General features: G+C 36.2%; 2 protein-coding genes across 3 annotated transcripts; both read right to left on the reverse strand.

The window, feature by feature from the left end:
• Positions 1-587: 587 nt before the first annotated feature.
• On the reverse strand, positions 588-2719 carry LOC107803443 (uncharacterized). The gene is made up of 3 exons (XM_016627161.2): positions 2580-2719; positions 1248-1356; positions 588-1145 (listed from the first exon to the last, which is right to left on the reverse strand). Exons 2-3 carry the CDS (start codon positions 1254-1256, stop codon positions 729-731), a joined length of 426 nt encoding a protein of 141 aa, XP_016482647.1. The 5' UTR covers positions 1257-1356; positions 2580-2719; the 3' UTR covers positions 588-728.
• Positions 2262-8170, reverse strand: LOC107803441 (APO protein 4, mitochondrial). Of its 2 annotated transcripts, none has more exons than XM_016627159.2 (4): positions 7403-8170; positions 7157-7328; positions 5391-5754; positions 2262-3988 (listed from the first exon to the last, which is right to left on the reverse strand). In XM_016627159.2, exons 3-4 carry the CDS (start codon positions 5645-5647, stop codon positions 3274-3276), a joined length of 972 nt encoding a protein of 323 aa, XP_016482645.1. In that variant the 5' UTR covers positions 5648-5754; positions 7157-7328; positions 7403-8170; the 3' UTR covers positions 2262-3273. The 2 variants fall into 2 exon arrangements, with proteins under 2 accessions (XP_016482645.1, XP_075088663.1); XM_075232562.1 differs by having other exon boundaries at positions 5391-5688; positions 7403-8130.
• Between the last annotated feature and the right edge of the window lie 3988 nt (positions 8171-12158).

A 12158-nucleotide genomic window follows, 5' to 3' on the forward strand; every position in this document is an offset into this window, starting at 1 on the left:
GTGGATTAGTTACCTTCCTCAATTAGAATCATATAGTTATTAATATTAGATGACTTAGATTATTCCTTTTTATGATGCATGTAGAAATACTAGATGACTTGATTTAGTTTAGGTACTAGAGTTTGTCGATGCAGCTTCAACCCGGAGCTGTGTTATCCTTGGACAAATAGGAATTGTTCGTTGCTGTTCAAGGATTTTTCGAGTTGTTGCATTATCAGATACTTCAATTTAGCACTTAGATATGAATGTATTACCAGTAGAAGCATGGTCTTTAATGATGGTTTGGTACTCTGTAGAAACTATTAGATATCTTATTGGATAGTGACATTTCTTACTCTGTTTTGGCATTCTGTATTAACATTTCGACTAGTAATACAAGAAGAGAAATAGTGTTGTTATCACACTGTAGAAACCATTATGCAACTCTAGTTCCCTTACTAACGTGGAGTAATTCAAAGTCGAGGCTAAAGTTGGAAACAGAAACATGGTACATGTTGTCTACTGGAAACATGAAGATGTCACTACGAGTTCTTTCTCCCCGAATACCTAATACATATTTCTAGATTATCATAAGAAAGAAGAAGCTAGATGTAAGAAGGATGATACTTCAAATTTTAGGAAATCATTGTGACTGCAATACAACACTTAATAATTTAGTAGCTAACAGGAATAAGACTGGATAAAGCAGAATGGATACTACAGTGATTCATTCATATAGCTAATTCAAGCTAATCTGAGTCTGAAACATACTCAGGTGATTGAACAGAATCCTCTTCATATGGAGTTTTAGGAGTGGAGCTGCCACTGTTATTACCAGCGTTGTCATTTTTCATTTCCTCACTATCACTCTCAGTCCTATCTTTATCCATGACCTTGTCATCACCGGTATCAGCATCGTCATCATTTTCTTCCTGAGGGAGCTTAAAAAACCCGTAGAGGCGAGAGCCATCTTGGACCCCGTATTCACTAAGGGATTTTTGATCTTCATTCATCATCATATGATCACCATCCTTGTCGAGCAAAAGGATGAGGCGATCACCGGGAAGGTTTTCTTGATTCTGTATTGCTATCTTCAAATCTAGCACTGTTGCATTGTCGCCTACTTGGACATGAAAGATTGTTCCTGTCATAATCTCGACCACCACCTGCATTTTTGTTTTGTTTTTGTTGAGTGCTTGTTCTGTGATGAAAGATCCATGGATTATAAAGAATGTTTTCACAGGAACTGCATTCTTGGATTTTCTTACAATTTGCATTGCCTGAAAAATGGGATAGTTGTGACTTGTGTGAGAAACTCAAATCATGTAAATCAAAGCTGGAGCACTTCATCTTCTTCTTATTCTTCTTCACGCCACCCTGTTGAATTGGCCACTAGTTAGTCTACGTTTTAAACTTTGCATGTTTTTGGCCAGAATTCATATCACACATATCAAATGAGCTACACCAGACAATTGTGAATGCTTATATGCAATGAAAGTCACTTGCAACGATTACTTTGCGCCAAGAAAATACACACACACACACTATTCGGGAAGTTGAGAAATACCATAGATATATGACTTTAGTACTTTAATCATCAAGTTTCAGTTAAAATAACTACTTTCAACATCCAAAATATATAATAATGCCGAAATTAATTCTAACTTATCAAAAATTTGAGATTCACAGAAATGATTGTTCTTCATTTTCTCTTATCTGAAGCGGAAGGCATTGCTCATGAAGCAGATCCCTTACTTAGCATGGCTTTTAATAACACTGCTCTTAAGTTGGTTTAAGTTCTCGAGCATGACTTAAATCTAACAATTGTCATTATAACGAAAAATCATAAGTTATTCCAAGTTATTTGGGTTTCATAAATCTTGTTATTTCCAGTCTTGTCTAGCTACCTTTGTCGCTTCGCACACCGTGGCGGAGCCACATGTACTCAAGGGGTGTCAATTGGCACCTCATCGAAAAATTACATTGTGTAGCTTGATAAATATTATGTATGTATATATTATGTATTGATTACCCATTGGCTTTTTCGTAAGTTTTCTTCTTTATATTTTGATGTTACTTAGTGAAAATCTTGGCTCTGCAACTGTTCGTAAGCATTCAACCACCTCTCCCCTTAAATGAATGGTGGTTAATAAAACTAATGATTGTGAATCAAATGCAACCCTGTAAAAGTTTTCTGCTCCTTCGATTAAAAGCCTCAAATTTACATATACGTAGTCTTTAAGAGCTCAGATAATAGAAAAACAACCATAATTAAATCCAGGTTCAGCTCATCAACCAAAATTTCATTACTAGGTAACTAGAGTGAGTGACAGCTTTCTCAATATGCAGAGTCAAAAGAATCACAGAAGTTACTATATGTATGGCCACAAAAATGGGTTGACAGTATATAATAGAAAATGAAAAATAAAAAAGGGTAGCCCGGTGCAATAAGCTACCGTTATACGCAGGGTCCGGGGAAGGGCAGGACCCATGCTATGCGCACCCGGGGAAGGGCCGGACAGCTAGATGACATATTCTACCTCTAAAGAAGTTTCTTCTAAATTGAGATGGACATCAACTTCCATTTCAGTGCAAATTACCTGCTGTCCGATATCATGTTGCATATGCACCAGTAAGTCTTGCACGCTTTAGTACCACTCCTAGTTAGGTTACAACTTCATTCCACTAGAAGACAGAAAAGTGATCCCAAAGAACACCATAGACTAAAGTAGACAGACTGACAGAGCAGTGATCTTGAAAGAACAATTGTTCTGAGATGGTAAAAACTGCTTCTAGTCTTGAAAAGATTATATAATTAACCAGCAATGTCGACGATGCAGAATCTATGCAATGTGAACTATGGTCTGAGCAAAAGCGCTTGTGACCATGAAGAGTAAAAATTAAGTCCTGGAAACATCACTTTCAGCTGCTTTTTCTCTTCCTTGTGCATCATTGTACTTCTTTTTGGTTCTCCCTATTTGGATCTGAAGTATCCAGTGGCGGATTTAACTGGTTAGTCAACAAAAAACTGTAATACTCCATTGATGAGAATGGAGTAGGTATAATAAGAATAAACCTCCCATGAATATTTACAAGATACTCCTGTCTTCATGAAATATTCTGGCGCTAAGACAACGTTGATTCAGCACAACCACAATCTTCAGTCTATATCCACTTAAGTTGTAGGGTTGCCCAAATGAACAAAAGCAAGTCCAACTTCAGAGAATTCATTCAATTTAAGCACACATTCTGGTCATCGGGTAAATAAGAGCAGGAAAAGATCCCATTATCCTGCTATAGAGATGGTGCCGATAGTCCTTCAACTTTCATCATGCAATAGTACTTGGAAGGAGCAACTACTCCAGCCTTAGTACACAGATCCACAACAGCGGGAGCATGCCCATAATAGTTCCGGCCATCATCCAGGAGCAATGGAGGGTCCTGGGGTCGGCGGTACCATACTATTTTTGGAGGAAACAAATGATCCACTTCTGCCTTCTTCCAGAAATGACTGCCTCGCCAACTTTCAAACTTAAATACGCCACAAAGACGAGCCTTATGTCCAGAAGGTCCTATATGAACTTCTGAGCAATGTTCACAGACCTTCGCTGGATAAACCAACAATAGTCTCTGAACTCCAGATCTAAGTGCTTCCCATGCCTTTAGAGTTTCTCTTCCCAACAACAACAGATCGTCATCAGACAGAGAGTCAGCTTGAAAAGGATCACTTGAGGGCAAACTACTTCCACATACAATTTCTTCACTTGGAACAGCCCCTGCCTGCAAGCACAGCTCCACAACTGCTGGAATGCGATCATAATCAAATCGTTCTTGGTGATTGATAACGTTCTGAAACATAGTTCGCAAATGAAATGCCTCTACTGGGACTAGAATATCATTCAAGCTTCCTCTAATCCACTCATGAGCCTGGTTCTTAGCACGCTGCCGGTAACCATGACAAGTTCGAATTAGATGACCATTCTCACCAATATATACTTCTGGACAATATCTACAACAAAATAAAACCCTTTTAGAGATTAGAAGAAGTCTCGTCCAGTACCACTTTTCTTTCATTAAGAGTGAAAGAAGAAACTAGTGTGTCAGTAAAACAAATGTATCTGATGGTATGGCTTCTTACAACTAGAAGTCGGACATAAACATGCCAAAAAACAAGCCAAGTCTAATACAAGCATCAAAACAACAGATGATTATCTGAATAAATTCTAATTGAACTATGCATCAATTCAAAGCTAATATATGTAGATAAATATTATGAAAAAACAAGTTAGACATCATAATTTTGCCCTAGCTTCCACGAAAAAGAGGATGTGATAAACATAGGCATGCCTCAGATTGAACCAGATCTTCAGTTCTAGATATCTCAACACTTTGCTAAGTGCATCACTATTTTCTTCTTGTTTTGACCAAATCCGTTGTTTCTTTTATAATTCTTGCTATCGTTTTGTGTTGCATTTATCTCTGCTATCTTCTTGCTGTCTTGCACTTAATCTTGTACCTATTTAAGGGATGAAACACCTCTGCTCTATTTATCAAAGCCAGAAACCTGAAAATATTTGAAGCACCTCTTTGCTCCAACATCAATATATCCAATTCAAGCCCCACATGTCCCAATACGCACGTTCACCATACAAACTAAAGATATCTCGTCTGTAAATTTAACTCTTCAAAGAAAGAATGTTTCAACTAGCAGAAAATTTGAGCGACATTAAATGCAGAAGATTACATTTAGCTTGCAAGACAATCGCAAAATCTTGGCCTTCTTTGGGCTAAGTTCCCAAAGTTCTTTCACTATTTTGATTTCTGCAGCTACATAAACTTCTCCGGAACCTAAGATGACTAAGCCTGGCCTGATGGTTATTTACTTAAACTACTTCGCTCAATCTCCTCATTCAAAAAGCTTCATAATCTTCACTTGTCCCCTAAAAACAAAAGCTTCATAATCTTTAATCCATCCCAAACAATACCCTCTATCCCAAGCTACGTGGCACCATTTGACTTGGCACGAAGTTAAAAAAGGAGAAGAAGACTTTTGAGCTTGTGGTCTAGAACAAAATTTAGATATTTGTATGGCTATAAATCATCTCATTAAGGGTACAATGAAAACTTTTAAGCTAAATTATTTTTAAATATAGAAATGTGACATATTTTTTGGAACAGACTAAAAAGAAAAGAGTGCTACATAAATTGGGACAGAGAAAGTTGATTACTATTTCCACATGAGGTCCCAAGGCATATCCAGAACCCTTCAAAACCCCTATAAGCTAAAAAAAAAAAAATAACGCATAAACTATCCTCAATCTAAAGTCAGCAATAAGATCGAATAAAGATAACAACTTTAACACATAAATAGGCTTAAATCAAATAAACAGAGCAAAAGGGGGTGAAATTACTTGCATGCCCAAGTAGGGAAACGTTGAATTAAGGCAGAAACGCCATGGTAAAGGATAGTTCGAGCCTTAAGGACTTCCTCAGCAACAGGAACCATGGATTTTACTGGATAATCTTTAGCCCGATTCTCAATCCTCTTCAGAATCATTGGCCTTAGCTTCTTCAAATCCACTTTTGGTTTCGAGCTGTAAAATCGGTAAAATTCCATCGTCCCATTGAAAATCATCGTTTTATGCTGCCATAGTTTCCGGCTCCTCATGGCCACCTGTGGGATCTGAGCGAGCTTACCTAGTCACCTTCCTTAGGGAGGAAGAAGTGCACATATAGCCGATTTCAGGATCTCCATTTAACGCATAGCCAAAGTTTCTGTGTTTTTACAAGTTTAGCCACTTTACGTATGCGTGAAACTTGCAACAACTTTGAAGCAAGCAAACTTAAGGCAAAAGTAAATATAGATATTTATGGGATTTTACATATTTGGTGTTTCGGGGGTCGTTTGGTACGCGGACTAAATTATTCTGGAATTATAATTATGGAATTGTAATGCATGGATTGTTTATACCACTTAGAAAATAGGATAACATAATACCAAATTTGATGGGATAAGATATGATAAATTTATACTGCCACCTATGTCCATTTATAAGTAGCTCATTACAAAAATTGGTCAATTCATAAAAGTTAACTATTACTAATATTAGCCAATTAGCTATTTGTAACAAAAAAAAGGTCAAGTTTTTGCTTTCTTTTGAGTGAGTGTTACTAGAATAGATTGAGTACATCTTAAGGAGCTTGAATCTCAGTTTTGGGATGATTTGGTGAAGTTTTGAGGTGGTTTGAATTGAAAATTCGAAGTAAAACTGAACATGAAAAAAATGATATGTGTATCATACTGTGTATCACATATGTATCATAGTTGTATCAATTGTGTATCACATGTATATCCATGTATATCTGTGTGTGAGATACATGCATGATACATGTTTGATACAGGTGTCGCAGAAGAATCTTTTGAACTCGATTTAGTTACGAATTTTGATACAAAACCAGTCCAAATCACGTACAATCTTTCTCAAATTTTGTATATTGACTTATCTATATGTTTTCAATGAATTTCAACTATACCCCTTGAAAAAGTTCCTTTTTTGCTTAGATTTTTTTGAATATTGTATCTTTTTTTTTGTATTTCATCACCTTATTTGCTACCTAATCCATGAAATTCCTTTCCGTCTTGCATCTAATGTTGTTAATCACGCTTAAAAATGTGGAAGAATTTGGTTTTTCAATTTTTATATGTGTCTGGCTAGTTTTGGTAAGTCTATAATTAATGGCTAAAGGTTGATAAGTTGAGACTTATTTGAGATATTTGTGTAAGTTTCCCTGTATTTTACCTGCGCCTTATTCCATCTTATTCCACATACCAAGCGATCCCTTATTGTACAAAGAAGTATTATTGGAGATTTACGAACTTATGGGATGATTTATTGGTTCTTCTTACTTGGTGTAGTAGCACAATTTCTTGTGTAGTTAGCTGCCAAGACTTCCCCTAAGCAAGAATAGATAAAACTCATTTAACATATCAACGTTTTTTTTGTGTGCAAAGGATAACATTCTATTCTATTAAAACATATTAGTAATAGTACAAGTAGTTGTAGTCAATCTATTTAGAGTCCTATGGGGCGACCTCACGATGAATCGTAACAAAAAGGGGCATTCGGGGAAAAACTACTACTAGTAGGAAGAGATGGTAGAGCCACAAAAAACTTACCCAAGCGATCAGCTTTAGTGTTGTTTTAACAAAACGGGGTGGTTGTGTATATACAATGAGTCTTGCAGAGCTCTCCAGTTGGCTACCAAACTTTGCAAGTAGATCAGCAACTTGATTTTGTTCCCTGTAGGTGTAAAGTACAGCTGGATCATCCAATTGTGTGAGTAGAAGCCTGCAATCATTAACAATGTTAGTATATAGTGGATGCGATGTATGCAGTAATTTAATGATAGTCTGGGCATCTACGTTCACTTCTAGTGGTTTGTAGCCATGTAATTTCAACCCATGATAAAGTGCGGATAGTTCCGAGTCCATGCTCCCGTGAGAGAAATGGTAACCTGCAAAACACATAAGCCAAGTACCAGATGAATCACGGATTACTCCATCAATTCCGCCTTGTCTTGAGGGTAACTGTGCGGAGCCGTCGGCATTGAGTTTAAAAGGGGTGGAGTTAGAGGGATGCCATTTGATATAAAGGGGTAGACGGTCGTGGGAGGATGGTGGTGTAACAGTAAGAAATAGTAGTATTCGGCGACCATATTCAAAATATGAGATGAAGAGGGTGGAGTAGATTGGGCTCGAAATAGTTTTCCATTTCGAGCTAGCCATATGTGCCATAGCAAAAAAGGAATGAGAATGGAGCTAGGTACACTAAAGGAGTTAGGAACGTCATTGTGTAAAATGAGTTGTTTCAACCACATAATAGGGGGGTTCGCATTGTGTAGCAAATAGTGTTGCAATTTCCCGAGTCATATGAAAGTCAGACCATAAGTGTGCAACTAGTGGGCATTGAAAGAGTAGATGCTGGAGAGATTCTGAGCTGATCTGACATTGGTCGCAAAGGTCAGTCGGGAGAAGGCCTATATGGTGATAATGTGCCGCAGTTCGTAATCGATTGTGACCACATAGCCATAAAAAATATTTTATTTTAGAAGGTATGTGGAGGTTCCAAATCCATTTGAAGGAGTGACTGGATGACTGCGGTAGTAACTGATGGTACAGGGATTTAATGGTGAAGGTACCGTACCTAGTGAGGGCCCAAGCAAAGGTGTCGGTTGTAGAAGTGTACGAAGGGATATGTGTATTAGTGATACGTTGGATGATGGATGGGGTAGTTCAAAAGGTATGGAGTTGAGATTAGTGCTATATTCTGGGCCGGGCACAGGCCTTCGTGGGCCAAACGGGCCGGGCTTCGTGGGCCTGGGCTTCATGGGCCTGGGCTCTGGCGGTCCCGGGCTTCGTGGGCTCAACGGGTGGAACCGGCCCATGACGGGCCTAAGCCCACATGGTCCTGGGCTTAACGGGTCGGGCTCGTGGGCTTCGCGGGCCTAGCGTTTTTTTAAGGCAATTTCTTGTAGTATCATGGCTATATTAAAAATATATATGTAGTATATATGTAGATCTAATTATTAAAGTGCTTGACGAAAAAGAAAAATAACAAAACAATAGTAAAACACTAAATTGTCATGCATAATATATTGTCTTGTAGTATATATATTGTATCTTATGTATATATATTCTCTTATATATTTTCTTGTAGTATATATATTGTATCTTATGTATATATATTCTCTTATATATTTTCTTGTAGTATATATATTGTATCTTATGTATATATATTCTCTTATATATTTTCTTGTAGTATATATATTGTATCTTATGTATATATATTCGCATAATATATTATCTTGTAGTATATATATTGTATCTTATGTATATATATTCTCTTATATATTTTCTTGTAGTATATATATTGTATCTTATGTATATATATTCGCATAATATATTGTCTTGTAGTATATATATTGTATCTTATGTATATATATTCGCATAATATATTGTCTTGTAGTATATATATTGTATCTTATGTATATATATTATCTTATATATTTTCTTGTAGTATATATTTTCTTGTAGTATATATATTGTATCTTATGTATATATATTCGCATAATATATTGTCTTGTAGTATATATATTGTATCTTATGTATATATATTCGCATAATATATTTTCTTGTAGTATATATATTGTATCTTATGTATATATTGTAGCTTATAAATAATTCTAAGTAAAGACAAAGAAATATTGCGAAAAGATATTCAAGGGTAGAAGCAATAAATTTTATTACCAAAAATGGCATATCTTTCTTAGTCATCCTTCCCCCAATGGAATGAGCACAACAAGGTACTAATACCACCATTAGAAGGAAAAAAACTAAGGAAGATGTGCCAAAATACAAGTTACATATTAGTCTATGTATTATCTCTAACAAATCTCATAAATCCTTCAAGGTTCGGAGGAGGTTGCGTTGGTGGTGGTGGAAAAGAAGCTTGTTCATCACCACTTCCGGGCGAAGCCGAATCCTCCGCAAGTTCCGCTATCATTTCTTCATAAGCTTCATCTATCGCCGGTTGTGCTTCTGCAATTCCAAAATTTCTTCTTTTCGAGCGGATCCAATCTCTAAACAATACTGATTTTTCCAAGCTATCCCTCATAGACGCTCTATGATCACCTATTTGCAGTCTTGCTTGACTGAAAGCGCTCTCTGATGCAACAATTGAAGCTTGAATTGATAAAATATCCCGAGCCATCCTTGCAAGAACCGGAAAATATTTTTCCCTTGCCTTCCACCATTCCAAAAGATCAAAAGAGCCGTCTGGATTCTCCTTTTCAAGTCCCTGAAACAAATAAACTTGAAGCTCATTTAGATGTGAAGTTTCATCATAATTATCACCTTGAGAACCCCTGAATTCCGTCCAAGATTTAAGAGCTTTTAAGCCCGCAACTCTTTTAGACGATTGTGAGCTAGACGAAGTAGGGGTTGGAATAGTTGGCCTAGCATGCTCTAAGACAAGTTGATAAGCATTATAAACTGTTTGAGCATTAATTTTAATTGAGGCTTTTGCATCTGCAAGTGTAGCAATTTCCTCATTTGAAAGATCTAAAGCCTTATTAATATTTGAATACCAAAAATGAGGACCTCCCAATTTCATTGTAGGATTTAGCATTGCAGCAAGACTATAAATAGGAGGGATAGGAAAAAAATATTTTTTAAACTTTTGTTTCATTTCATTCATAGCAAGTTCATAAATGTCCTCACCCTCACCAAATTCAACAAACAAATCAGATAGTGCTGCAATATAAACTAAACAGTTTGAAATAGTAGGATAATATTGCCCAGAAAATGCATTTGTAGCAATTTGAAAATGTTCTAAAAAATCTAAAAGAATTTTAACATTCGTCCAATCTTGAGTAGTAAGCATTTCATCATCATCCTCACCACCTACCCGAGAATTAAACGTTGCATTAATTGGGTTTCTATATTCATATGCAACTACTAAACTTTCGTACATACAATTCTATCTAGTCGGGCAAGGTTTAGGAACCTTTCTTCCTCTAAGGCCATATTCATCACATTTTTTAAAATACTCTCTAAGTCTACTTCTACGGTTTGAATAAAAAAGCCAATTAAGAGCCATTCTAACCTTTTCAATTTCTATGTTTAAAATTCGCATACCATCACCGACAATTAAATGATAAATATGACAAATACATCTAACATGGAAAATATTAGTAAATGCAGGATTTAGTGTTGTTGTAAGCATGCCTATAGCACTAGTGTTACTAGAAGCATTATCCATAGAAATTGCCATTATTTTATCGCTAAAGCAAAAATATCTACAAATATCTGCAACAGTGTTAGCTATAAACTTACCTGTGTGACACGAATTAATTATTCTTTATGCAATTATGCGTTTTTGCATTATCCATTCCTCATCTATCCAATGACTTGTAACAGTTAGATAATCACAATCATTACCACTTCTACCAATATCAGTAGTAATAGAAATCCGATTAGGTATATGAGTAAATAAATACCGCAAATATTGTTCATATTCATGTTTGAATTTATAAATATCACTCTTAACTGTTGCGCGAGGCCAACCTTTATAAGTAGGATTAAAAACTCTTCTAATATAATGAACCCAATTAGGATTAGAAGCAAAAGTATAAGGTAAGCACATAACAGTAATCATCTTTGCTAATTCTTCACGATCTCTATTTGGATCGTAATATAAAATACCTCCGGTGACAGTGTTAATTCCTGGTTGAACTAGATTTGAACCTGTACTAGGGTTAACCGCAGAATCTACACTTGTCCCCTCTAGCTGCGCTTTCATTTGAAAAAATCTAGCCTTATCTCTAGGGTGTGTTTTTATGTGCCTAGTCAAACTACCCGTGCCGCTACGGTCTCCAGTATATTTATGCGACATTAATTTCCCACAAGTTTTACACTTAGCCTTATTTTGTTCTCTTACTTGAGTAAAAAAATTCCAAACTAATGATGTTTCTAGGCGTTTAGCAGGTTCTTTATTAAAAGTAGGAGTTTCTACAGGTGGGTCGACCGGTGCATCAGTTGAGTTATTAAGAGGACTAGTAGGTGTATCATCTAAATCTGGTGCTTGGGTTTCATCATCATCCTCATTTTCCTCATTATTTTCTAAGATGGTTTCATTAGGATAAAGAGCATTCATAATTTCATCATCTAATCTTTCACCTGGTGCAACATTATGGTAAAATTCACTATCGGTAAATTGAAAACAAGGGTGATCACTATCAAGAATTACGGAAGGAGGAGGACGTCTAGGTTGGCGACTACTTTCAACTTGCTTATCTTTTCTAGGTCGGGGAGCCGGGGGAAGGGTAGTTGGTTGGCCACTACTTTCACCGGTTTTATCTTTTCCTTTACCAAACATTTTTTTCAAAGAAAATGCCATATTAATTATAATTATGCAATCTAAACCACACAAAAATATATTCTTAAAACGTAAGAGTTGAAACGAGCTTACCGGATTGCCGAACAACTTCTTGAAAATTGAAAATCGTTGAACACTTGAAAACTTCAATTCAACAACTTCACAATTTTTCACGAAATTTCAACAATAGATTAAGTAATTATAGTAGAGAGATTGAGAGATATTGATGAATTGGTGAATAAA

Source organism: Nicotiana tabacum, chromosome 16, assembly GCF_000715075.1.
Source record: "Nicotiana tabacum cultivar K326 chromosome 16, ASM71507v2, whole genome shotgun sequence".
Taxonomy (NCBI): Eukaryota; Viridiplantae; Streptophyta; class Magnoliopsida; order Solanales; family Solanaceae; genus Nicotiana; species Nicotiana tabacum.